This window comes from Rhamphochromis sp. 'chilingali', assembly GCF_963969265.1.
Source record: "Rhamphochromis sp. 'chilingali' genome assembly, chromosome: 2".
Lineage (NCBI taxonomy): Eukaryota > Metazoa > Chordata > Actinopteri > Cichliformes > Cichlidae > Rhamphochromis > Rhamphochromis sp. 'chilingali'.
In genome coordinates this window covers 63,620,758-63,647,706 of record NC_137930.1, presented here as the reverse complement: position 1 = coordinate 63,647,706, position 26,949 = coordinate 63,620,758, and the positions used below count along the sequence as shown (strand labels likewise).

The following is a 26,949-nucleotide window of genomic DNA, read 5'->3' as shown; positions in this document are numbered from 1 at the left end:
TCCAAAAATAAAGATTTAAAAGCTCTAATCATCGCAGAAATAAACAACGGCGCCAAGAGGGCACTCAGTGATAAAATAAGTAATTCATTAAAATGTTTATTGAACAGGTCTGTACGTTAAATAATCAGATTATTAATTTTCAGTAGCATTAATGTGTCTTTTTGCAACATTGTCGCATTTTGCTCTTTTTTATTTATCTCAATTTTATCATCATCTAACAATGTCTCTGACAGTAGTTGGAGTAGGTGGCACTCAAAGGTATAATTTTGTGTTGAAGAAGAGTCGTATAAACTGTCAGACATTAGACGTTGCTAACACCACCCATTTCATATGAATGCGCAGGGCCAACTTAGCACATTAGTAACGAGCTTGATGTGATTGTTTTTCCTGATTGCTAATGTTAAGGTAAGTGAATCCTGATAACAGAAAGATAACCTGAGTGTCACTGAATTGGTAGTACAGGCCCAGGGAACCTTGTAGTCACTGAGTTGACCATTAACTCTTCTGTATTCCACAGAAACACACCAGCAAATCTGGAGGAGAATTTCTGTAAGAAAAAGTCCAGACCTCAACCTGTGTAAAATGCTGTGGTGGGACATTAAGACAGCTGCACATTAACAAATGTCCACAAACCTTAATAAAAGTAACAATGGAAGTGGAGACAGCTTCGGCAAACAAGCACAGGTGAAGGCAATTAATACAATCAAACACTGGAGGAAGTAAAACTGAATACAAGAGGTGGGATACAAAAGACTATCAAAATAAAACCAGGAGTGAGAATAGCACTAAAGAGGAAATGTAGATGCATAAATTAAAACTAGGGGAACTGACACATGATAAGACTGAAAACACTCAGGAAACAAATGCAAATGGTACTAAAATATAATCAGAATTGAAAACTCAAAATGTTAGGAATAACTGAGAATGTAAAACCAAACAACACATGAAACTAAGAACAGTAGACTCCGAATAATTTCAACAATCAGAAAGTTTAAAGTATGGAATGTGTAACAAGATTTATCCTGCCCAAAAACAGTATTAATATGGGCCCAATATTCCAAACAACATAGAAATGGGATGCTTGTGTTTGGAATATTTAGGGTATTATTGTGTCACAGAAGTGAAATTTCCCTTCAATCACATCCTCACACTCACAATCCCACACTCCCTGTTTTTCCCATTTATTTAGGTGTGATAATAATGACATCAACATTTTTTAAGCCTGAGCCTGAGTGAAGCTGACATCAATTGTAGCACATAACTGATCACTACTTTGTTTGTCACATTTCATGCCACCAGAAAGAGCAAAACACGCTCACTTTCATTCATGAGCAGTGACGTCATCTCCCAAGTGCGGCGAGGGGAGTTTTCAGGAGACCACTGGTAGTGGAACTCCTTGCAAGGCTGGGCTGAAACCTGAAGCCTAAGAGAAGTGAGAGAGGGAAATTGAGGAAGAAAGAAAGTTAAGAGAAAAAGAGAGAGAGAAGAATGGAGGGAGGGGGAGGAATGAAGGGCAGAGAGAAGGTGATGTCAGCTGAGTTCAGAAAGTAAACAGAGTTCCAGACTGAAGCATGCTTTCTGCGGGACGGAGATTGCAGCTGGGGAAAACCTATGGGGGTATCCAAACAATCCCCTGGATCACCATCTTTGTCTTTGGGAAGGGGCACTGGCTTCTCTTCATCTCTGTCTTCATTTCCATCTCCTTGCCCCAAGGGACAGCCTGGCCCTACGGTAAAGAATGGCAATTAATTTACCTTCACCACTCTTCCGTTTTACTCCCTCTCCTATCTCTGTGTTTGGCGCAGCCTCTTGGCTCTTTGTTCTTAAAAAGCCGGCATCAGCACTCTTGCCATCCCCTCTTCCTTTCCGAGTGCAGCGGCGCTCAGCAACATTTGTTGAACAGTGACAGAGAGCAACCCAGTGATTTATACCGTTTTTTTAGGCAAGCAAAGAAAAACACAGCTGATCAGCTTGTGTAATGTTTGTTTTTAAAGTTCTTGTTATGAAATACAGAGGAAGGCACTGTCCTGTGTGGCTTTGTTTATTGTCTCATAAAAAATGGGAAACTCTAGGAGTCTTCATATATTTTCCTTCTCACTGTGGTTGTTGTTTTGTTACTAAATAAAAACAAAACAAAACAAGAGTTGCATGTTGCCACACATTCCTTGTGGTGAAGGGAGACTGTTGCAGTTCTAATAGAGCAGCTGAATCTTGCCAACATTTTCTCCTTTGTGCAAAAGCTTCCCTTTAACGTGTTATCTGAGGGAGTTCTCCTAGAGACTGAGATTTACTCTGCGTGTTTACCCTTGAACTGCTGCAGGAAGACATGAGTCATGTTTGAGACAATCATGCTGACCGTGGTAATGTGTATACCATACGCCGTCTCCAAGGCTCCGAAACCAAACCTCTGCCCTCTGTTTGATTCTTCGTTGCGTGGCTCATGCAGTAAAACACTCCCTTCAATTTGTAATATTGGTAAATGTGGCAAAGGGCTTGGCAGAGTGCAACTGCATTCTGCTGTAGTGATTAAAAGAGTTTCCACTGACTGATTTACCAACTTTGTTGTTGTCAGTCAGCTGAATCATTGTCAGCACGGCCTGTTATATAATCGTGTCTAATCAGCTGATGAGAGATGTTTTCTACTGAGAAACCTAAAATAATTTCAAGATTTTTGCATGCAAGTCCTGTCTTTGTGGTTTGTTTACACTCATGCTCGCATGCGTGCGTGAGTGTATTTTTTATTTTCGCATGTTTTGGCGTTCCCTCTGAATGTTTCTGAATTGTGCAAGGCTTCCTGTTTAGGATCTTCTGCCCACCAAACACCCTCCCCTTACTGTGTGTTAAGCTAAAACATACAACATTTAAGAGCTTCTGAGTACTGGGCAGTAGGACATAATGGTGAAAGCAAGCAGTTGTAAAACTCATATTAGTGTGTGTGTGTGTGTGTAGGGGTGGGGGTGTGGTGGGGGGGATATGGCACAAACTTCAAATTACATGATGAAAAACACTGGCCTCTGGCTTTGGAAAATTAGTGTGACATGTCAGATTCAAGTTTCATAGTTAAATGCTTAAAACAAATGTGCACACCTCAGACTCCATTCACCACAGTTGATGACAGGATTGGGCTATAGTGCACGAGTTGTGCTACAAACTACCAATTACATCATGCTGGAAAAGGTCAAACTACAACAAAACTACCCCAAGGAGTCCAATTTTAGAAAACTATTTGGAAAAAGGAGAATATCCATCTATTCGTAAGTGCGTGTTCAAAACGTGTCACTGTCGGCTATTAAGTGGTTCTTTCTCAGGCTGAGATGGGCAAGTTTGGGGAGCAAATGAGCAACACCCACCCTTTTTGCACATGTACCATACAGTGTGTGTGGTAGTGGTTGCCTGACAACTGTATTGCCTGTGCATGCCTTCACAGCTGTCTGGATAAAAGAATAAAAGCAGTGGGGCTTGTCAGAGAGGGCTAAATTAGATTAGGTAAGTAATGGTCAAATCTTTTTTTGTAGTTGCAGTAAAAAAAAAAGGACTAACTGTATAGTTATAAATGTCTTTGAACTTTCAGGAAACTACTGTTGATAATAGAATAATAGTGTATTTCTTTGGGGTTGTGGTTTCCAATTATAGGAAAGTTTATTCAAAGCTATTTCCAGAATGACCACTGGGATCAGCACTCCAGGATCAGGATGTATTCAAGGTCACAGCGACCACAGAGCTCCCCAGGGAGTTTCCTTGTTCCATGATAGCTTAATGCATCCAACCTCAAAATACAAAAAAGACAGCTGCTGTGGGCAGTAAGGAAATGAATTACACAGTCACAAATACTGTACATACACATACACTCACAGCTGAAGTAGAAACAACAGTTATTACCGTGTGAAATAAGCTCCATTTTGTCAAGAGGAAACTAACTATTTACTCTAATACTGTCACCCTTAAACACAATCAGCACATTCTATCTTCTTTACATTTTCTCAAATGTTAAACTATTCTATTAAAAAAAAATCTGTCAAAACATGAGAGTAAAGATATACCATGTATAACAGATGTGACTAACCCATATTATTATGCAATGATTTTCCTAAGCATGTCAGATTCATCCTGAAGTTCCCAACTGGTGTCCCGTCTGTATTGTGGTCCTGCTTGGTTTAGAATGAAAACAGAGTGAAGCAAGACTCAAGCTGATAAGAGTTCCAGAGTAGTAAACAAAAGAAAAAAATAGACAGTAATTGGCTTAAATTCCACAGCTAGCATTGTGCCCAGTTGCATCTATGATAGTGTCTTGAGATCAGATTAAATCTTTATTGGATAAGTTATCTGAAACTCTGAAGGCAGCAATTAATTTGTTCATGTCAACGAGAGTATAAAAAAGTGCTGCAAGAAACGCTTTTAATGCAACAAATGCAGATGCTTTTATTTTTAGCTCAAGTCAAAGGAAAATGCTTCCAAAACCATGGAACAGTTTAAGAGCAGATGGGGTTTCTGACAGAGGTGTGGACTCGAGTCACATGACTTGGACTCGAGTCACATGACTTGGACTCGAGTCACATGACTTGGACTCGAGTCACATGACTTGGACTCGAGTCACATGACTTGGACTCGAGTCACATGACTTGGACTCGAGTCACATGACTTGGACTCGAGTCACATGACTTGGACTCGAGTCACATGACTTGGACTCGAGTCACATGACTTGGACTCGAGTCACATGACTTGGACTCGAGTCACATGACTTGGACTCGAGTCACATGACTTGGACTCGAGTCAGACTCGAGTCATTAATTTTATGACTTTAGACTTGACTTGAAAAAATGTTCTAAGACTTGTGACTTGACTTGGACTTTTACACCAATGACTTGGGACTTGAATTGGACTTGAACCGGTTTACTTGAAAAGACTTGATATTTTACCCCAAATATAAAATTTAACATGCATATTATATAGAGATTGAAAATGTGACGTCATTCACGGGTAGAACCGCAAAGGATTCTGGGAACTCGTGGCAAGCGGTACTAGCGCACGCAGGCTTTCAATTAAAATCAGTTATACAGCGATAAAAAGAAACACAAAAATGTCAAGAAGCTGTTGTATTATTAACTGCAATAGCCGGTCGCATGACAGCCACGGGAAGCCGACGGGTAAAGAGATCGGTTGTTATCGGATTACGTCGTTGAAGAGAAATTGTTCAAGCCATGTTTCCGAAGTAACAAAGAGGCGACTGGATTGCAGCCATTCAAAGATCAAATATAACGTCCCAGAACCCTCCAGCTCACAGGTTAGTCTGCTCCAAGCATTTCCACGAAGGTCAGTGTTTTTTAGTAGTTAATACGTTATTTTCATAACATAATTGGTGATATAGGTTACAAGCAAGTCTGGCGCTGAACAGAAATTGTCGCGCTATGCTCCTTTATTTATTGTGCATAAATAGTGAATTGTCCTGACACAATATTGCGTTTCGCTTCTGTTATTATGGTACATTGACAAAAACATATGCTTTTATTCACAGGATAAAACAGGTTTTTTGTATCACTAATTGCCCAGTACGATTACAGCATACAATATTGTTGTCACTGCTACATTTCTGTGATGCTACCAGAAATTATTTCCACTACTAATTAATTACCGTTGAGCTCAAAGGTCCTATTAATAAACGGTTAAGGAATGTGTATTTATGACGACGATTTGTGAGACTGGTAAACTTATGATACTGTAAAGTGTAGAAGTAAATTTAAATCTATTTTGATATACAAAGAGGTGTTTACAAAGGTTATAAAGCTAGTTATGTAGCTATTTGGTGGTTACGTGTTTTGATATTTACATGTTTACATGTTTGAATGTTTAGACATGCATGTTCAAACCAGTAATAAGTATGTGTTATATCTACCTGGTTGTTTTCCCTGTTTTGATCTGAGTATAAGATTTCCTGGCTTCTGAGAGGCCAGTGAAGTATTCATGAGGGCGGCACACAGGAAGTGTGGGTTGTTGTTGCAGGGTGCTAAAAGTAAAGAGGCTGCTAAAAAGTTATCCGTCTCCGTCTTGCTGTTCCTAATTATTCAGAGAGATTCCCAACCATCTAGTGAACCCTCACGTTACATCTGATCAAAACAGGGAAAACAACCAGGTAGATATAACACATACTTATTACTGGTTTGAACATGCATGTCTAAACATTCAAACATGTAAACATGTAAATATCAAAACACGTAACCACCAAATAGCTACATAACTAGCTTTATAACCTTTGTAAACACCTCTTTGTATATCAAAATAGATTTAAATTTACTTCTACACTTTACATTTTACACTTTACACTTTACTCATGCCATAGCACTTTTTCCTGAGGTGGGCATTTTTTCATACGCCAGTAGGGTGGTTTCTGACCCTTAGCTTTCCAGCCAATGACTTCTGACAGTACAGGATCTTTTTGTTGTTCACTTTTGAGATCATCTTCAGGCAGCTCAAGCACAAATGTGGATGAAACAGATAGCGCTGCACACTGCAGTCGTGGATCAGGAAGGTCATTGCATGGAATGTGTTTTTGGTCAGTACTGCAGGGACTACGGTTGGGCGGGCCTGCAGGACCTTTCACATTGGCTTAGGGCAACGCACCTGATAATGCAGTCAACTGTGGAATCTGGGGCTGTACAGGTATGTCACCAGCAGGTGAGTTGGTTCCACCTTTAGGAACAGGTGCTTTGTACGGCCTGAGACAATTGTAGTGAACAATTTGAGTCTTGTCTGATTGGTCCAGGAGGTAGCGAATCCTGTACGTGACACCAGGGTTTTCTCCATCTGTTCCAAGGCACTCCAATATCTCAAAGGGGCCCTTCCAATGTGGAGCAAGTTTCTGCTTTGCTGTAGTGGGGTCATTTAACCACACCAAGTCACCCGGAACATAAGGAGTGTGTTTGATGCCCCTATCATACAATTGTTTCTGCTGGTTGTGGGCACAATCTCTGTTCCATGCAGCAGTGCTGAAGGCAGACTGAAGTCTCTGAGTCAACTGGGTGACGTAGTCAGCAGGAGAAGCAGAAGTAGATGATGCTGACATGTTGGTAGGCAACAGCATATTAGCAGGCATCCGTGCCTCATGTCCATGTGTGAGAAAAAATGGCGTAAACCCCGTGGTAGAGTGAGGACTGGTGTTGTAAGCCAAAGCAACTTGATTGAGGCAGTCATCCCATTCGCCAGGCTGCTGAAGGAGTAACTTAGCTAACTGGTCAATAAGTGTTCGATTGAACCTCTCGACCATCCCGTCGCATTGAGGGTGATATGGGCTGGTCCGTGTCTTCTGGATGCCTAGCAGCTGACACAGATGTTTCACCAGGTCAGATTCAAACTGACGTCCTTGGTCCGTGTGTAGCATTTCAGGGACGCCGTGCTGACAGATGAAGTTGTCAAACAGGCATTTTGCAACTGTTGTGGCACGTTGGTCTGCGATAGCATAGAGATTGACATATTTCGAGAAATAGTCTTGAACAACGAGCACGTACCTGTTGCCACGACTCGTAATGGGGAGTTCAAGTATGTCAGCTGCCACCTTTTGAAATGGCTCCGCAGCAACAATTGTTTTCATTGGAGCTCTGTGATGAGGTGTGGGATTCCGTCTGGCATCACATGGAGTGCATTGTGTGCACCATATTCTGATGTCACGTGACATGAATGGCCAGTAATATAGCTGCTGAGCACGTTTCAGGACCTTATCTGCTGATAGGTGACCGGACACTGGGTTGCCATGCAGCAGCTGTAGGACAGTGTCTTTTAAAGATTCAGGAACAACCAACTGATGCAACACTGACTTTTGGGACGGGTTGAAAGCTTTACGACAGAGTAAGCCATTGTGAAAGGTAAGTCTAGAGTAGGGTGGTTTCTGACCCTTAGCTTTCCAGCCAATGACTTTTGACAGTACATAAAAAGTTATCCGTCTCCGTCTTGCTGTTCCTAATTATTCAGAGAGATTCCCAACCATCTAGTGAACCCTCACGTTACAATACGTACGATGGTCTTTCGTTCGACACGGTGCGTTTCAAGGTCCTGCACCCATCTGTCGGTAAACTGTACCTGGGCTTGTTGCAGTGACCGGAAGTTACTAAACTTCATGAGTGTGTGCACTCACTCCAAGAACCGTATGATTATAAATATGCATATAAATATGCTACGATGAGATAGCTGACTTCATCTAACTAGCAAATGTTGTCCAGGCTATGTTGGTGATACAGTTTTTTTTAATGTGTATGATATTTTTGTCATGCGATTTTAAAGCCGGTCCTACAACCGCATCCAAGAATAACATGCAGCTTATCTCAGAACTGTCGGTGAAAACTATTCTTGGAGCTAGGTTTAATTGAGCTGCATTTTAAAGAGGTGCAATTTCACAATTTGTGTATATTTTCTAAGTTCACTATTTTGTCATGTGTTGAGAAAAACACAGATTTTAAAATTACATGGTCTAATATTTACATTTAGCATAACTGCAACATTATTTTTTCGTTTGTTTTTTTTTTAAAGACTCGAAAGGACTTGAAATTCAAAGTTTCAGACTTGTGACTTGACTCGGACTTTTACACCAGTGACTTGAGACTGGACTCTGACTTGCCTGACATTACTTGAGACTTGACTTGAGACTTGAGGATAAAGACTTGAGACTTACTTGAGACTTGCAAAACAATGACTTGGTCCCACCTCTGGTTTCTGAGTCACTTGCGAGCCATCAGTCTTGCTGGTTCTGCATTTTAAAATCTGTGAATATATTTTTAATATAAAACATAGAATGAAACTGAACAATATCATCACAGTTATATATTTTCTAAGTGGCAATAATCACAGGTTGTTGTGGATAAGCCTCAGGTAAGTATGCCAGCAGGGCATTAAGTCCAGACGCAAGGTCACAGGAAGGCTTTCTACCCCTGATCTTACTGCTGTCACTGTAAGGATACACATAAATACAGTGAGCAGCAGAGTCAGCTTCCTTGAAAATGCAAAGCACTTGAAAGTGCCATATGACGCATAAAGTTATGACTGTTTATTGTTATAACTATTACTATTTTTATTTCTGTAGCATCGCTAAATGTTGGAGAGTACATTTAAGAGCCTAACATATGGGATGGAAAAGACAAATTAAAATGTCTTTCTATGTCTGCATATCTTCTGTCACAGAAAATGCTAGTTATGCACAGGGAAAATATGTAACAATGTAGAAATGTTCGAAAATACCATAATACATATTTGGCACGCTGGATGAAAATTGTGGAAGGCAGCCTTAAAGCATTACACAAAAGCAAACCTTGTTTTCAGATAGATTTCTTCTGAGCCTTCCTACCCTCTCTGACAACTACTGTCATCACCTACAGTTTGTGATTAGAGACTAGGGGTAGATAAAATAACCACAGTCTTGGGTTTAATTATAGGGGTCTTTGCATGTTGCAACATGCATTGCTTGTGTTTGTGTAAAACAGCTAGAGGAGACAGGATTATGCAATGGAAGACATTAGTAAAACCCTTCCAAACCTGTTCAGACCTTCCTAAACTGCTGTTAAAAAATAAAAAAACACATTAAATTTTTACTCTTGAGTCTTTGGTTCCCTGCTAAAATGAACAAATTCATCTCAGAGCCATGTAAAAAAATAGCTTTGCTAAATGCATCTTAAAGAAAGGACATAGCAGTCCAGAAAAATATCGATGCTTTCCAGCATGTGTCCTACCGCCGCGGGAGATTCCTCGGAGTCATGGTTCAGTGAAAACATAACAGCCTTATCAACAGAGCTGGAGGTCAGCAAACTGAATTCAGTCACAGTGTATAAACACTGAAAACATGGCTGCCCGAGTTTAGTTTCCTCAAGTAGGCACAGAAAGAACACAGCTTATGGAAATCTGGGAACCGATCCTGTCATAAATGCATGCACAGTGATGTCACTGGACTGCTGAGGTGAGAGGGAGTAATGTTTTCCAGACTTGGCTGAAGAAATAAAAAAATATTTTTGTTGTATTCCACTGTAAATGATTGTATTCTTGTGAAAGTGCGCTAAGGGCAGATGACGGACGTTTCTACAGTATATCAAAGGCAAGACAAATGGCAGTGATCCATGTAATGACATTACCAAGACCACTCATAAGTGCTTCTGTGTCTTTTATGTTTATGTCCTGTGAATCAGATTTCATGGTCTTTTTGGCCACTGTCCTTAACATGAAAGCAGAAAAGCTGTCCTGTAAGAGGGAGTGATAGTGTCAGCAACTCTTAATCTACACGTGGCAGGCATTAAACTTTGACAAATCCCAGTGTATGAATTTTGTGGTCTCACATTTGGTCAAAAGAAATCCACAAACATGTCAGTCTGAGAGGAAAGAAGGAGACTTTTTCTTTTTCCCCCTTTTCTATTTTTTTCTTTTTGTCTCTGGGTGACAGTCCAAGTTAAACAAAGAAGATCACGCATAAACATCAGCTTTGATTTACAAGGACAGTGTTGAAGGGATGGAACTTGGCATTCTTTCCTCAAGAAAGCTTTATTGGTAGCTGGAGTGGTAACACAATCAAAGGACTGATTGAAAATGAGCCCAGTGGCCCAAACATTTTTATTATCTTTGTTTTTAGATCTGTAGCAGTTTAAGTAGGCCTCAGAAGACCATGTTCTTTCAGGACTTTTGAACATCCTTTCACTTCTAATACACAAATCCAGCTGAGCCCATATACTAAAACATAAAAGAGTCAAAAAACTGCAATGGCTTTATAAAGATGAAACTCTGTCCTTTAAAAACGTCCGCTGGGATTCCACTGCCCAACCTGCTTTCTGTTTGATTAATATCACCATGTATGCCATATCTCTTCTAGTTGGAGAGGAAGCCAGACCGGTGATGGACAGAGCGACATTTTATGATATCATTAGAGAAAAGAAAGTAGAGACGAGTCTAAACATCTGTGCTTCTTGCCTCTCGACTGCCAGCCACTGAGAGATTAAACACTTGTAGTTGCTTTTGTGTGTCTGTGCACTTAGGTCTGTGTATTAGAGTCCCGGTTTGACATATAAACAACAATTAGAGCCAGTGTTCAGCTATCACTTTATAAATAAAAAGTCAGTGATTGAGAGCAAAGAAGCTATTATGACTGCAGGCTGGGGAGAGGGCACAAAATGTTGTAGTGACAATGTGCCAAGTTTAAAGTGCAGCTTTGGTTTGTTCTCCACATCTGCCACAAGAGAATTTCCACTTGTCTGTTTCAGCATTTAAATCCACTATTACATAATCATAACCGCTCTAACTCAAAGGTCTTTGAATCAGTGTTTTCCAGTCCAATAAAACGTCACATTTATTAGGTAAAAACTTTACAAAGAAGAAGGCTGTTGTTTACACTGGAGTTAATATATCACTTTCTGATTAATGATTTGGTATTGTTTTCCATGACAGTGATTTAACCATTTTGGCATGTCGTCTGACGTAATAACACACAGTGGTGGTAAACTGCTGAGACTTTTGTGGTTTCCTAAAAAGGAGCGAGAAACCGTGTGACAGTGGAAATAACTAGAGAGACAGTGGCTCAAATAAACACTAAACTGAATCCTTCCAGTAACCCTTTTCTGCTCACATTTTGCAAAAAGGTGAACTATTAATTTTGACTCATCGTCACTGCTAATGAAATGAAGGTTACACAAACAAATTGCTTTTTGCTGAGATATCGTCTTCTTTAGATTACAGGCACTTGTACAACCACTGTCCAGGTCCGGAGTGGAATGTTATGTGCAGAGGATGCTGCGAGTATGATGTGATTCGCTGTAAGTGTCCCCTCCAAGGGACTCCAGTAGGCTATGCAGTACCCTGTTGCCGGAATGCCATCAACGAGTGTGATCCCTGCATTATCCACCCAGGTAAAACCAATGTCATTCTGATTAAATAATACTATGAATCTAATAAAATCTTGAATTATTTCTTTTCACTGAAAGAAGCTGTTAAAATATCGAGCATTGCCTTATAAGTATGCATCTGTTGGAGCGACCTTCGTGAATATCTTGAGTATCTGCCATGTTGTTTGTGCAAGACCAAGTGCTATCTATCATCTGTGCAGCTGTTTGCACTGTAGCATGACAGCGTGACAGAAAGACTGAAAAGAACTTCTGTATTTGTGTGTAAAATAATTTGTTTCCAGGCTAGCTTCACACTGGCTTCTTCTCTTGACTGACTGGCAGAATCCTCTGAAAGCTGACAGGATTCAGGAGTGAATGAGCACACTCAAAGCTTTGATTTGTGAATGAAATCAGACTAGAGCCTTTTGTTTTTTATTCACATAGATGAGTTTGCATTTGCTGCAGCTCCAAATCCTCTTTTTTCCTTACATGCCATTTGCCTGTAGAGGTATGTCATGCCTTTTTTCATAGTTCAAGCATGCAGAGTTTTTCCTTTATGGGGAAGAAAGCAGCTGTTCAGAATTAAATGGATGCCTGTACATTACTTTTTAACTGTTGAACACACACAAAAACTGTTCCAACCTCAGCGTACGACCATAAATCTCCACATGCACATCCCCGGCCCGTGCGTTGTTAAAATCCATGCCTCCGCTTGGGTCAGATGTTGCTCTTCACAACCCCATGGACGGGACAGCTTCTTAAGTGAAAATCCAGCCTCAAAGAAAACTGTTTCAACAGGTTTTCTCCACATTTCTATTTCAGGAAGCAGCGATATGTTTTCACATTCTATTGCAGTGAAAGAGGACCTTAACGAGTTCAGCAGAGTTGATGCAAAGGGAACATTTTAGGGGTTGGTGGGTTTGTTAAAATTCAACAATACAGCATAAGCCATTCAGATAAAGGCTTCTTTATTCTTACATACAAACACATCTTCGGGAGATAATTAATGTTATTTGCTTTCATTTATCCACCTTTATCTTCTACTTTACTGTAGTTTTGTTTCTGGCTCTCGTCTTTCAGGTTGCAGCATATTTGAGAACTGTAAACGCTGCAACAATGGGACATGGGGCCCCAGGGATGATTTCTTCATTAATGGCAAATACTGCGCAGAATGTCGACCTGGCTGGTCTGGTGGAGACTGCATGAGTAAGTTTTTTCATCCTTCCCATTAACAGATCCTACGGCTTCACTCTAAATCATTTGTTTTACTTTAAGTGAAATGAATACCACGTACTATATGGTTTTTCCATCTCTGCTGATTTATCTCCATCTTGGGAAAGCTGTGCCAACTTGGAATGCAGTCATGCCCAGGAGGTTTTCCATAAGGAGCTAAATGACAAGTCAGGAATCCTATAGAACTATTTAAGATGTTAGTTTTGGACACTGGGTCTAGCTTTTAAATGCAAATATTCTACCAGCGGGCACAACAAACATACATTTAATTAAAAGCAGAAACCTTCCAAAGCTGCTGAATGCCTTTGTTCAACTTGTGTGTGTGTGTGTTGTGATCATCCTTATTTATGTTGCTTGTAGGCTCTCTGCAGTGACTTTGAAAGTCTAAATGCAATTACTGTTGTCTTAATGCTAAGCAAAGCATTTGAAAGTGGCTCTTCAAAACAATAATTAAAGCAACTGAAGTAGCTGCCCAAATCAATATTTTCAAAATTAACTTTCTGTGTTTTCCAGAGTGTGGAGGGGTGATCCATAAACGACAGGGCCACTTGGTCCTGGAGAGCTACCCCAACAATGCTAGGTGTGAGTGGACCATACAGGTGGACAGGCCATTTACTATTGAACTCAGGTAAGATATTAAGATACTTTCCTCTGTAGGTAGTTACTGGTGTTCATTTTCCTCTGTGTTATTTTAGAATAGTTAGTAGTACCTTTGTTATAGAACTATGCAAAAGCCTTAAGCTACTCTTCTTTGTATTTTGTGGCTAAGTTCTTCAGGCTTTCTGATGATCATTTCAATGTTTTCTTTTGACATTGGCTACTTTTTCATTTTTTCGGTCCAGTCACTCGACCTAACTATTTTCAGTTCAATTCAGTTTTTATTTATACAACAACATTCTCCTCAAGGCACTTTACATTGTCCCTATAGACCCTATGATAATACATACAGAGAAAAACCCAACAATCATATGAGAGTGGTGACAGTGGGAAGGAAAAACTCCCTTTTAACAGGAAGAAACCTCCGGCAGAACCAGGCTCAGGGAGGGGCGGGGCCATCTGCTGCGACCATTTGGGGAGAGAGAAGGAAGACAGGATAGAAGACATGCTGCGGAAGAGAGACAGGGATTAATTTTCACAGGAATGTTTTTATGAATCATTCAAGTATAAAAAGGCACCAGATTCGAGAGATGCGTCTGGTGCCTTTCTCAAGTTGTCTGTTATGTGTTTATCTATAACAGACAACTTAGCAAAGAAAACATTTTAAATCGTATCTTATGGCACCTACTAGCAACCTGCTGCAAAAACACACAACTGGTTTATTTAATTGAATATATGAAAAATGTCAAAGATAACACAGTTTTCCAGTCATAAGCTAGAGCTTCTGAACCAACTATAGTTGGTTTAGAAGTTGGTTCATTGAGAATCAACTATGAGATGTTTACAGAAAACCTGGCAAACCTCAGCATGATGCAGTGTGTCCTAAAAAATGAGGAAACTGGACAAGTGGAGGGCAGCAAAAGAAGTGGCAGGCCTAAAAAGAAATCTCTCTGCAGCAGATGAAAAGTATCTGGAAAGTCCATGTCTTAAGGGATAAGAACAAATCCACTAAAGACCAGACACGTGCAACAGAATGTGGAAAACATCTGACTGGCAATTGTTTTGAGCATTTTTCCTAAACAGAATCAATACAGTAAAATCATACCTGGATAAAACACAAAGAAACACTATTAGTCACAGATTGGCCCAGACCTCAATTTTATTGCTGCAATGTGATCATCTTGACAGAGAAAGGTAGCCAACATCAAAAAAAAAAAAATATGAATAAAATAAAAGCTTTCAAGTGTCTTTCAAGAAGCCTGGAGAACTACTCTCATTGTTTTTGCCTTATACACTGTATTTCCTTATACGCTTGTACAAATTTCAATAAATTGCAGCACCTATTTTCCATTTTTCTAGCCACTTAAAGGGTGGCTCGAGACTTTTTCAGATAGGTTGTGATTATATTTTGTGATGGCAGTCTTATTCATCTGAAATAATGACCTGTAAATCCACCGGTGGCCCTGGTTTTAGCTTCACTTCCATAAATACTGTATCTGATAAATATAGTGACATTTTTTTCGTGAAGATGCTAATATGTTGATTTTAAGCAGTTAAAATTTGTATGATGTGCCAACATTAGTGCCAAGCACAGTAATACATTTTAAATGAAATTCTTTAGAATTGATGATTGTTGGTGGGTCATAATTACCCTTCCTAGAGACAGCCTGCAGCAGTGCTACAATAATAAATTTAAGGGCTCAAAAGCAAAGGTGTTAAATAGCAAACAACAAAACAAAAAACAATGACCCAGTTATTATGAATAATTTTCAGATTGTCAACAGTAGTGAAGTGCTTCCTACCTGAAAGTCCTTGGAAAACCATCCTACTGTTGCACACCAGCTTGTAAAAAAATAATTAATATCAATTTAACCATTGATTATAAATACAGAAAAGCTTTGAGTCTGTCAAGTCAAGTCTGATTGGCTCTCAATCCTCAGTTATCTTCATTGTCCATCTGCAGTAAATATTATCAACTGGCCTGGTTAAGTCAAATTTCCACTCAGCTGGAAGATGTATGTTGAGGATTGATGGCAAAGAGTTTGGAGGTTTGGAAACCATAACACCATTTTTTTTTGGTAAGATTATGGCCTCTCAGTCCTGTGATAAATTTCTATTTCTGTTATTTTCTCCATTACACATACAGATTTTATGGGCAAGTGTTTGTGCAGGTTTTTAGAAGAACAAAAGCTCCATACAGCTAGGTTCAGACCGAGCATGCAGTTCCTGATGTCTGGGCTTGAAGTGTGTGTGAAAGAGACTTAATGATTGCAAGGATTTTTTTTAAAGCTATGTATGAAGTGCTTCATTAAAATTTACAGCCATGATGCATGTGACAAACTAAAGAGAAGGGCCAAATCCTTCTTGAAGGGCAATATAAGTGCAGCCATTGTCACATTTTAATAACTTTAACCAAAGTGCGTTTCTATTTTTAAACCGACTGTTGGAAAATGTGTTTCTGCCTGACCAACTTAGTAATTTCCTCTCTGAAAAAAACAAACAAACAAAACAGTATGTTGATTTGAAATGGAATGGGTTACACTGTTTATTAGCAATACATCCTGCCTATTACAATAATGAAATGGCACTGATATATGCAAATAATGAGCATTCACAATACACTGAACTTTACTATTTCAAACATTCTTTAGAGGTTTCAAGGCTCACCCAAACCACAAAGTTAATAATAGGCATCTCATTTGATTTGCTTTTGCCTGTATCTGACATGACCTCTAGTGATCCCTTTACTTTAAAATCTTTTTTTAGTTATTATGCATGAACACAAAGATGAAAACACAAAAATAAATTTTAAAACTAGCCTAAAGATAATTCAAAGCAAATGCCACAGTGATTCTACTGTATAAAAATGAACAGGAAGAAATGTAGGCTGTGAGCTCATTGCTGCCTCTGCTGCCTATTGAAGTTCAGGCTCTGGCTGCTGGGCTGGGGTCAGCACGCACTCAGCTTTATCATCAGTCTGGGTTCTTGACTAGCTTTGTGTTAGCATGCTGTCTGTACAGAAGCTCGCAAAGAGCTGAAGTTCTGTTAGCAGTACAATGCAGTTGCTTCTGCCCTGGATGTGGTTTGCACTTTATTTTTGTTGCACTCTGGTCCTGATATCAGCTGACTGTAGCAAAAATGTGCAGGGAGAAAAAAGCATGTTTGGTTGATTTTTCTTCTTTCTATCTGCCGGGCATGCAAATAACTGAAGAAGATTTTTCACACAAGATTGTAACACAAGTAGCAAGATTTGTAACTGTAATGTGATTACTGAATTCAGTACAGCAATGCGTTAAATTACTGTATTTATGAAAAGTTAAATGTAAAACACAGTAATGTGTTACTTTGGAAAACGTTAAATCCAACACTGGCTACAACAAAGCTTTTTAATCTGACTTAGCTGTATCTGACAACAAAAAACAAAACAAAAACAGTTCAGAAATCTAGCTTTCTAAATGCTGTGCTACCTTGTAAATATAAGATTCAGTGAGATCGAAAGGAAAACCATTAAGAACTGTAATTATTTTGTTAACTTTATTCACATCATCAGCATCATGTGGACACAAATAGCATCAAGACAAAAATAATGAATAGCAAATTTTAAGTCTAATGTTGAAGCAAATCCCGACCCTTGATTGGATATGCAGTAGAGAATAGATGGTTGGATAGCCTTGGGTCATTTGTTCTACTCTCTGCCATTTCAATCTGCCACGATTCTTGTATTTGCAGGTTCATGATGCTGAGTCTGGAGTTTCACCATTCTTGTCATTATGACTATGTGGAAGTCCGAGATGGAGACAGTATCCACTCGCGTGTTATCGGTAGATACTGTGGGAATAACAGACCTGCACCAGTTCACAGCTCTGGCAACAGTTTGCATGTTCTCTTTGTGTCTGATGGTTACAAGAATTTTGATGGATTCTTTGCCACTTTCCAAGAGAACTCAGGTAGGTTACATAACAAAGTAATATCTCTTCTACTATAAGAACAGTGCTTTTCTCCTTTGCTTTAAAGTACCCTTGCCAATGTACCATACTTCCCAGCTGCAAATCTTAAGCCCTCTTAAATGAGTCGTCATGAAAGAAAACTATTTTCTTTAAACCTAAAACAAAATCTTGATATTTAGATTGACCTGGAATCTTTGCTTTTGTATAGGGAATAGATAAGAAGTTGTTTATAAACCCTTCATGAACAATGGGGTTCTTTGGAATCACAACAAATACAAACAAGAAAGACGTTTCCATGGTATTTAGTGTCCAGTACCTAATAAAAGCTCCTAATAGTGCATGACTAGCACCTACATTTTCTGGCAAAAGACTTTGTCATGAGTGTTGAGTCTGTTAACAGCCTGTTTACAAACCAAAATGCCCTCACGTCACAGAAATGCCCTCGTTCTCAAGGTCTAGAACTCAAAAACAGACACACACACATGTTACCAATGCCTAAGCCAGATGTAGTAAAAGTAAACAGTGGGCTTTAGAAATGAAGTTTTAATTATTTCAGCTTTGAGTATGATTCCTGGATGTAGCCTGACGTCTGCAGCCACACATTTCAGCTTTCTATGTTTTTATTTTGATAAAGACAGTCTTTCTGTTTGTACCCTAATGTTGTCTGTATGTTCACAGCTTGCAGCTCTTCCCCTTGCCTGCATGATGGGACATGTATCCTAGACAGTTCTTACTCTTACCACTGTGCCTGTCTGGCTGGCTACACAGGCAAGAGGTGTGAAAATGGTGAGTCTGTAACATAATAGGGGACTTTGGTGAGCAAAATACTGATATTTTGGAGAAAATATATTAAAGTTGGAAATTAAAATAAAATCCATGCATGTTTTAATCACAGGAAAGACTAAACCAGTCTATTTTCCATCTTATGAGGCATTGGAAAGACATGCGTCTTAATGTACTGAGGCTTACAAAATCCCTAAATTATTTCAGTAATTTTCATCTGAAAATCGGCACGCCTAGTCACAACAAATTTACAGAGAATTGATTTCTTCCCTGAGGCTTTTCTTTACTGTTGTTGCTGCCCCAAAGCAGGCAGTGATTCATTTTCACAAGGGAGAGGTTTGTGGTCTGGACTGAGATCAGGCCAGCTGCCTGCTACAGTCATACGGTCAGGACTGTCTGTGTTCATATGTGTTGATTTCAAGTTTCACTGGAAGAAACAGCAAAACCCAAATGGCCACCTAACACATATAGATGTGCAAAATTAAGCAATTTTCTTCTGTTGACAGATAAATAGGGTAAATGACAAGAAACTAACTGAGGAAAGAAGGCAGCAAGAGGAAGTGGACAAGGAGAAGAAACACAGAATAGGTTTTGTCGAGTGGTTATTGTCAAGACATTTTGTTACTGTACTGCCACTTTATACCACCTAAGTTACCAAACCTTAAGTTTGCCTACAAGGCACTACAAGGTCTTTTAGTTATAGATGTCTGGTGTGTTTTTGTATTCAATACACCTCTTTTAAGATTCTGCAAAAGCAGACTTGGTGAATTCCACATTTTTTCCTTTGGTGTTGTTTTTCAGGGCTACATTCAAGTCCATAAAACTAATGGTGAAACAATTCGACTTATATAACAACAGAGAGTATTTTCCACTGGAGGAGACACCCATTTTTTTTAAAAAAAAAGGCTGTTTGATTTCACACAGCATGCATTCATCTGTATTCTCACGAGGAATCCTCAGCTGTTAATTTGAATGGAAAAGAGCTGCAGCAACGTTAATGCCTTACATTTTGTGGTGATAATGTAGTCTGTATTTCTGCCTGAGTCAGATGGAGAATTTCAAATATGAACCTGACCTTAGCCATATTTTATGCCTTCTGTAATCACCCTGTCATCTGTCGAAAGCTAAAAACTCATTTGGTACGAGACAGTGTGACACTTTATCATAAAAAACAGGAAATGCTTTCTCTTCTTTTTCTTTTCCCTCTCAGCGTCAGTTGAATTTATCTTTGACAATAATCAGTTTCAGTATGCAGTAAGTAACTCAGTTTCCAGAGAACTTGTGAAAGAAACGATGATTTACTTACAGTACATGTTGTGATGTGTAATATGTTAGCATTCCACTCTAATGACTCCACATTTATTTTGATTTGTCTTTGAAAACATTCGTATATAAAAGACATGGGAAAAGAGCAACAATGCACACGGCACCTCTGGGCACTTCATGGTTTTTTATACATATTCAAAAGAGGTCAGCTACAGTTTATTTCTCTACTTTTGGTTTGCCAAACGCATTCCTTATCCCCTAAAAGACTGAAGGTTGGAAATGCCGTTCAGTTATAAAGATTATAGGGAGGGTTCTTTGGTTTGGAGCTTAAAAACCACAGACAGTGCCTTTCATGGATCTGATCCCACTTAAAGTCAACAACATAACAAATCTCCCAAGACAGCCTCATAGAGATATGATAACTGTTGTCTTAACACATGCTTTGCGAACCCATTCGCAGGCCTTTATCACAACATTTGTGTGCATATGTGCAGCTGTGCTTAATGATTAAGGATTACAGTGCACATGCAGAAGAGTTTTCCCCAGACTGTTTTATTTTTGCAAGAGGTTCTTCTATGGGACAGTTGCACACAGTATTCCACAAACACATTACCAGTCTCTACTATCCGACTTCCTAAAAATCTCTTTTACGGCAGTGGAAAATTGAACATTTTGACTAAAAGGGCTTTTATTGCATCTATTTCTTCCTTATTTACAAGCCATGTGTTAAAGTCATGCTGTTAACTGTTCGCACTTTGCGATGATGAGTGAAATTATTTATTAATGAGTCTCTGAGGTAGCAGGCAGTGCTTTTAAATCTCAGGAAACTTTTGAATTAGAAAAATTGAGTCTTTGCTTTATGGACTACCTGTCTGACCTGTAAATAGATAGGAAAAGAAAGAACTTGCTGAAACTGTTTGTGGGGTCTCAACTGATTGTTGAGGTATGTTTGAGATGCCTCCTATGCGTTGTAATTTTGATGACTGGACATTTAGTTCGGAAAAAGGGAAACTTTGTGTGTATATAAATAAACCCCACATGTCTGTATTTCTCGTCAGTGGTGGGCTGCCGCAGGCCTCCGGTGCCCACCCACGGATCTACAGAGGGTCTGTTTCATCACTCTGGTGCACGCATCACTTTTCGTTGTGACCCTGGGTTTGAGCTGAAGGGGTTTCGTCATGCCATCTGCCTGAGTGACGGAACATGGAGTGCGCCTGCTCCAGACTGTGGTAGGATAATAATACAAATAGGTTTTTTCCCTCTTCAAAATAATTACAATTTCATATCTGGGAAAGTCATACAGTATGCGTGTCTTTAGCTTGCATCTGGATGCCATACATATTGCCTCAAAAATGGTTTAGCTCATGGAAAATAAATATGATTTTTTTTCCTTTCTTCCTTCAGTTCCAGTGGAAAGAGTCTGTGCTCTGCCACCCAAGCCAGCCAATGGGGACCACTTCTTGGTTTATGGGCCCAATGATGTTCTCATCGCCTTACAGTACTTGTGCCACCAGCCATATGAACTCAGTGGGGGCTCTCAGAGAACCTGCCTCCCCAATAACACCTGGAGTGGGACTTCTCCTGTTTGCATTAAAGGTTGGAAAATATGTCTTAATAACTGTAGACTGGAGATGGATGAGTCATTTTGGGGTTTTTTTAATAGTAAGCTGTTAATAGATGAGAGAAAATGACTCAATGCCTTAGAGCTATTCATTGTACAGGCCAATGTACAATGAATAGCTATGACTATGAGCTCTTAATAATCTCTTTTATGTTTTTCTTCACAGTGAATAACACTCTTAATGAAGCAGAAAAGGACAAAGTAAAAGAAAAGGGCAAAGAGACAGATATTTACAGTAACAAAGATAAAAGTAAAACTAAAGAGAAAGAAGAAGAGAACACAACTAGCGAAAACGAAAGTGTTGCCGGAAAAGATGTAAACACTGAGCAGGAGAACACAACAGCAGTCGACGGGGAAGATAAATATAATGGGACCACTCCTGGGAAAACTGTGGTTGAGGGCAGGAATGAAGGAGAGGTAGATGAGAGAAATACTGGCCCAGAGAAGCCATCTGGAGGTGGGGAAGATAAAGTGACTAGCGAAAGCCCAGATAACAGCCTAGATTACATGGTTGAAGAGAAAGAACCAAAACAACCTGAAAAAAAAGAAGACACAAACTTTGACAAGGGAAAGACAGATGTTACAGAGGTCCCTGTGACAAAAGACAAAGGACAGGAAGAAAGTGAAAGAAAAGAAAAACAGGTGAATGGGAAAAGAGATCCTGACAAAGTGGGCCCCAATGACACCAAGCTCAGGACGGTCATATCTGAGGGTGAAAACACAGTGGAAATGCCTGAACTGGAAATGACAAAGAACAACACTGTTTCACATGATACCGAGAGCACAAGTAAAGAAAATAATACCATAGGGTCTCTACCGCCAGGGAGGAAAATAATTCCAACTCGTGTCAACATCACCCTGTACAGAGCCGAAAGTGGGAAACCGAAGGAAAAATCAACAACTGCGAAGGATGAAAAGGAGAAGGATTCAACTGAGAAAACAAAGGAGGTGGAAAGAGAGAAGAAAGAAAAAGAGAAAGAAAGGGAGCGAGAAGACAACCAAAGCTTCACCGGTAAGAGAACCAATGACGACACTATGAATAATTGAGTGAATGATTATCTGCTTTTATTTGGCCTTCACTCTCACCCACTCTCTGTTGTCCAGAAAAAAGCTGCCCAACTCTACCTCGCCTTTACCATGGCTACCACCAGGTGGTGCCAGGTTTGGAGCCTGAAACAGTAGAGTTCAAGTGCAATCAATCTTATGCGCTCAGTGGTGATGACCGACGCACATGCCAGCCGGATGGCACATGGAGTGGCAAACAGCCCCTCTGTGTCAGAGGTACCAGTGCCTGCTTTGCCTTTTTATGGAATTAATTATTAAGATTTTGTTGTTTGGAGATTTGTGAAAAAAATTTTTTTTAAGCATATACAAACAGCATTTTTTCTTTCTTTTTTTACTGGACTGGTGTGTAGGTTTCAGACATATTGAAGCATTAGAGGACACTGTAGTGTTTGAGAACAAAATGAACAGTTAATAGATGGTTGTGGATGTTATATCAGTCTATTAAAGTTGTAGATATACAGGCTTGTATGTCAATAATCTGAAACTGCTGAATAAACGCTAATGCTAAATGTTATTAATGAAAGGGTTCTGGCAGTAAAATGATCCATCAGGGCTAGAGCTGTAAATATTAATTAGTTCTTAATAGATTTTGGCCTGGGTGCCCTGTAGCTCTTTGCCAAGAGGTAAGTGGAGAAACTGTCCACTGGCACAGCTTTAATGAATAAATTAAAGAAACAAGCACAGCCAAAGTAGGCCATGTGAAACAGCATGCAAAACATGCCTCTATTAATACAATTTAAAGGCTTTTAGGTGAAAAGCATTTAGAAATGAATTTCTAAGAAGATGGTTTAACATTGTGGGAAAAGCTCCTATTTTATTTTTGGCTAAGTGTTACATATACAGATAGATTCCACATGCATCTTTAGCAGAAAAAATACTGCAACCAGCAGCCGGTTGGCTTGCATGTAGTGTCACTTTTCCGAATTTTTTGTGCATATTTCATATGAATGGGTTTTTTAAACATATTTGTTTATTTGCAGCATGTCGTGAGCCCAAAGTCTCAGAGCTGGTGAAACAAAAAGTTCTGCCCCCTCAGGTACCATCCAGGTATGATTATTAAAACATCATCTTATATAGAATAACTGACAACCAGAAATATATAGTATTGTGTAGGTATGTATGCCATTTAGCTGAAGAATTAATATTAAGGACTCATATAATGCATTTACTACATACCTTTGGCATATTTTCCCCCTCAGAAAGACACCCGTGCACAAGCTCTACTCCTCAGTCATGGGCCAGCAGCCACAGTTGCACAGTCCCACTAAAGCCCCCCTGGTGCTTTCGCAGTTGCCCCAGGGTTTCCATCATCTTTACACACATATAGAATATGAGTGTGCATCTCAGTACTACCACCACTTTGGCAGTCCACGTCGGACTTGCTTGAAGACAGGGAAATGGAGCGGGCGCCATGTCTCCTGTTCACCAGGTGAGGGCAGCAGAGGACCACTAGTTGTCAGACATTTTTAATACAGTGATTTACACCCACATAACAATCCTGTGCAGACATTAAAAATGATGATGTGGTAACTTAGACATAGCGTTTTGATGGCAATTTATATAATGAAGTAATATTTGATGATCATATACAAAAGCACCTTCTAAAAGCATTCTTGTCTCTAATTGCTGACATTGATTAAAGCATTTTTGCACAGCCTTTTTACTCCTCAGTGAAAGCTTGCTAAGAAGCTAAGCTCAAATTCATAAGCTGGTATGTACAGCACAGCTGTGACATCGGTGCAATGACAGAATTTTCAATAAAAGACGTCAGATGTAGCACTAATGCCTCTTGTTTCCATAAACAGTTAGAGTGGAGAAGACTATAACAGCAAAGTTAAAACACAGCTGATGTAATGTTGCTATCTACACATTATTATTTCATCATATTAAACAGTGAAGATGAGCTGGTTATATTAAATATATATATATGTATCATGCATTATTAAAGTTGTTAATATTTCTAGCTGTTAATTAAATACTGAATATAGTGAATATACGCCTATATAAACAACTTATTATCTTACTATTCAAGATTATTACTCTTTATTTTCTTTACTGCATTCTTAAATTGAATTCCCTCTCTATGGGATATGAGATTTGTACGGTAACAATCACAAAATGGACTGCCCTTTTTTAAAACAACTTTCCTTATTACTAATGTGAAAAAAAGCAATGTTGTGAGCACTGTTAAATAAAACACATCAATAAATACTGGAGGAAGGTTCATTTTTATATGGTGCTATATGGTACTGAGCTAAGAAACAACACCAGATCAATGAATAAAATCCTTGAATAGTCTGCTTCTTTGGTCTGATTTTGTAATTCTGGTGAATTGGTATTAGTGTTTAGTGTTTAAGTGTATACAGACAAGGTACCATTCTATGTTATGTGCAAATTGTGTACTTAAAGATGACGTTTTCTCACTTCTTCTTTCAGGGAGTCACATTTCACATGGCTCTGTAGCCTTTAAGTGTTTTATATTCTGCTCCATCAATGCTACTACTTTAAATAAAAGCAGTCCCACAGCTCAAAATGTTGACTTAACCTCAGTGCAATTTCAATTTCTCCTGTCTTGTTTTTCCTGCTGTCCCGTTGATAATGGTCTCACCTCTCATCCTCTTTGGCAGTGTGTGGGAAGCATCCAACCTTTGACACAGAGAGGCCAGAAGAGGCTCACTGGCCTTGGCTGGCTGCCATCTACCGCCGCTCCACCAAGGGTACAGAGACCAAGGTGACCAAGGCAGACAGCCAGACAGGGTCCCTGAAGAAGGATGGTGGAGCAGGAACTGGCAAACACAATCAGGCTTTTCACTGGCAGCTGGTCTGCAGTGCAGCTCTGGTTAACCAAAGGGTTCTGGTCGTAGCTGCTCACTGTGTGACAGATCTGGGCAAGGTTTTTCCCCTGGACACTGCCACAATAAAGGTGGTTGTGGGGAAGCACTATCGTGATGATGACAGGGAAACCAAAGGTGTTCAACACCTGCGGGTAAGCACTTGGAAGTCTTGTTATTCACACAATCCCTTTTGATAAAACTAAGCATGTCTTTTCTCCTTTCAGGTGGCCTCCATTGTTATTCATCCAAACTATGACCCCAATATTCTTGACTCTGACATTGCTGTGATCAAATTACTGGACAAGGCAAGGATTGGAGAAAAAGTCCTGCCTCTGTGCCTGTCAGAAAACCAGGAAGAAGATTTGACATCAACTCAAGGACTTGTGACGGGCTGGTCTCCAATGCCCGAGTCAAGTTTAGGCCCTGATGAGAAGGCTAGGGTTGGGCTCGTTCACCTTGCTGATGTAGTCCCATGTGAGCAGCAATATGCTCGTAATGGTGTGCCAGTCAGTGTAACAGACAATATGCTGTGTGCCAGCCAAAAGCCCGACTATGGACCATCTAACATATGTCCCTCTGACACTGGGGGAATTCTTGTCCTCCCTGCCCTCTCTGAGAATCAAGTCAATGATAACCGAAAGCCTGGTTATACACAGGCGCAAGGGGAGAGCAAAAGGCTGTGGAGACTCCTGGGACTGGTGAGCTTTGGCTATGACCAAGGGGAGTGTGATCCTGACCTCTACACAGTCTACACACATGTAGCCAGCTTTAAAGACTGGATTGAGAGCAATATGAAATAAACATCTTACAGTCCTCTCCTCTGCTTAATCTCTATTTTAGTGAATTCATTCTGTCTAATCTATTTTTATGCACAAGGGCATTTTCCTACTAAACGCAGAACCAACACTGGACATCACAGTGCTCAAACTGAAGGGGGTGCTAGCACATTAGATGTGCTGATGCATCGGTCCTTTATCTGAAGACTTTAGTGTTCAGGTCTTTCAACCTGAGATTAAACACTTGAAACTGATAAGAAAATCATTCATCTGAGTATTTGACTGTTAATGGTTTAGACTGTAACCTCTGTTATGTATATATGTTGTAATGTACTGAATTATTATATCAATTCAAGTGACTCCAGAGATGTACATATTTTATTGAAAGAGAAAAATCATGACATTTTTATTAAAGGAAAGGTTGGTGTGGTGAAGCTTATGAGACTGGTTATTCTTATCCTTTCACACGGTGTAAAAGTCTTTATGACAAATATATTCCATAGACAGATTCGGGTACATTGAAAAAGCACCTTATATTTGCTTCATGAAGTACACAATGGAATGAATCTGGGTCAGAGCAGCACCATTTTCACAACCATAAACATAACAAGTTATTCACAGATCATTTCCCAAATCAATTACCTCCATTGTGACTTTTCTCCATTATACAACTTCCAAGTGAGTTTGCATAGAGAAAAGACCTGCAGCTTATAATGAGTTAGAAAACGGGACAGTAAGCAATGCATTACTGTAGTTTTATTCCATTTATGCACACGGTGAAGCTGGTGAAACACTGCAGTCTTACAGCATAGACAAAAATGACCTGAGCTTTCATTTCCAGCTGGCTGCAATTGCTTTGTGTCATTCCACCCAATATAATGTTTTAGCAAACACGTTTGTGTTTAGTATAACATCTACTTATTACTTTTCAAAAACTATTTGGCCTTTTACAGTTCAACAGGAGATATTAATAATGCAAGGTCACAACTG

The 26,949-nt window shown here is 39.5% G+C and overlaps 1 protein-coding gene across 4 annotated transcripts; it reads left to right on the top strand.

The window, feature by feature from the left end:
• The first annotated feature begins 1,556 nt into the window (after window positions 1–1,556).
• On the top strand, window positions 1,557–26,638 carry pamr1b (peptidase domain containing associated with muscle regeneration 1b). Of its 4 annotated transcripts, none has more exons than XM_080875173.1 (15): window positions 5,722–6,127; window positions 6,553–6,654; window positions 11,685–11,861; window positions 12,918–13,043; window positions 13,584–13,698; window positions 17,397–17,614; window positions 18,293–18,400; window positions 20,722–20,892; window positions 21,068–21,259; window positions 21,451–22,296; window positions 22,389–22,565; window positions 23,330–23,396; window positions 23,549–23,778; window positions 24,977–25,335; window positions 25,408–26,637. In XM_080875173.1, exons 3-15 carry the CDS (start codon window positions 11,732–11,734, stop codon window positions 25,981–25,983), a joined length of 3,315 nt encoding a protein of 1,104 aa, XP_080731299.1. In that variant the 5' UTR covers window positions 5,722–6,127; window positions 6,553–6,654; window positions 11,685–11,731; the 3' UTR covers window positions 25,984–26,637. The 4 variants fall into 4 exon arrangements, with proteins under 4 accessions (XP_080731296.1, XP_080731299.1, XP_080731297.1 ...); XM_080875171.1 differs by having other exon boundaries at window positions 6,553–6,669; XM_080875170.1 differs by lacking the exons at window positions 5,722–6,127; window positions 6,553–6,654 and adding an exon at window positions 1,557–1,731 and having other exon boundaries at window positions 25,408–26,638.
• Window positions 26,639–26,949: the final 311 nt, after the last annotated feature.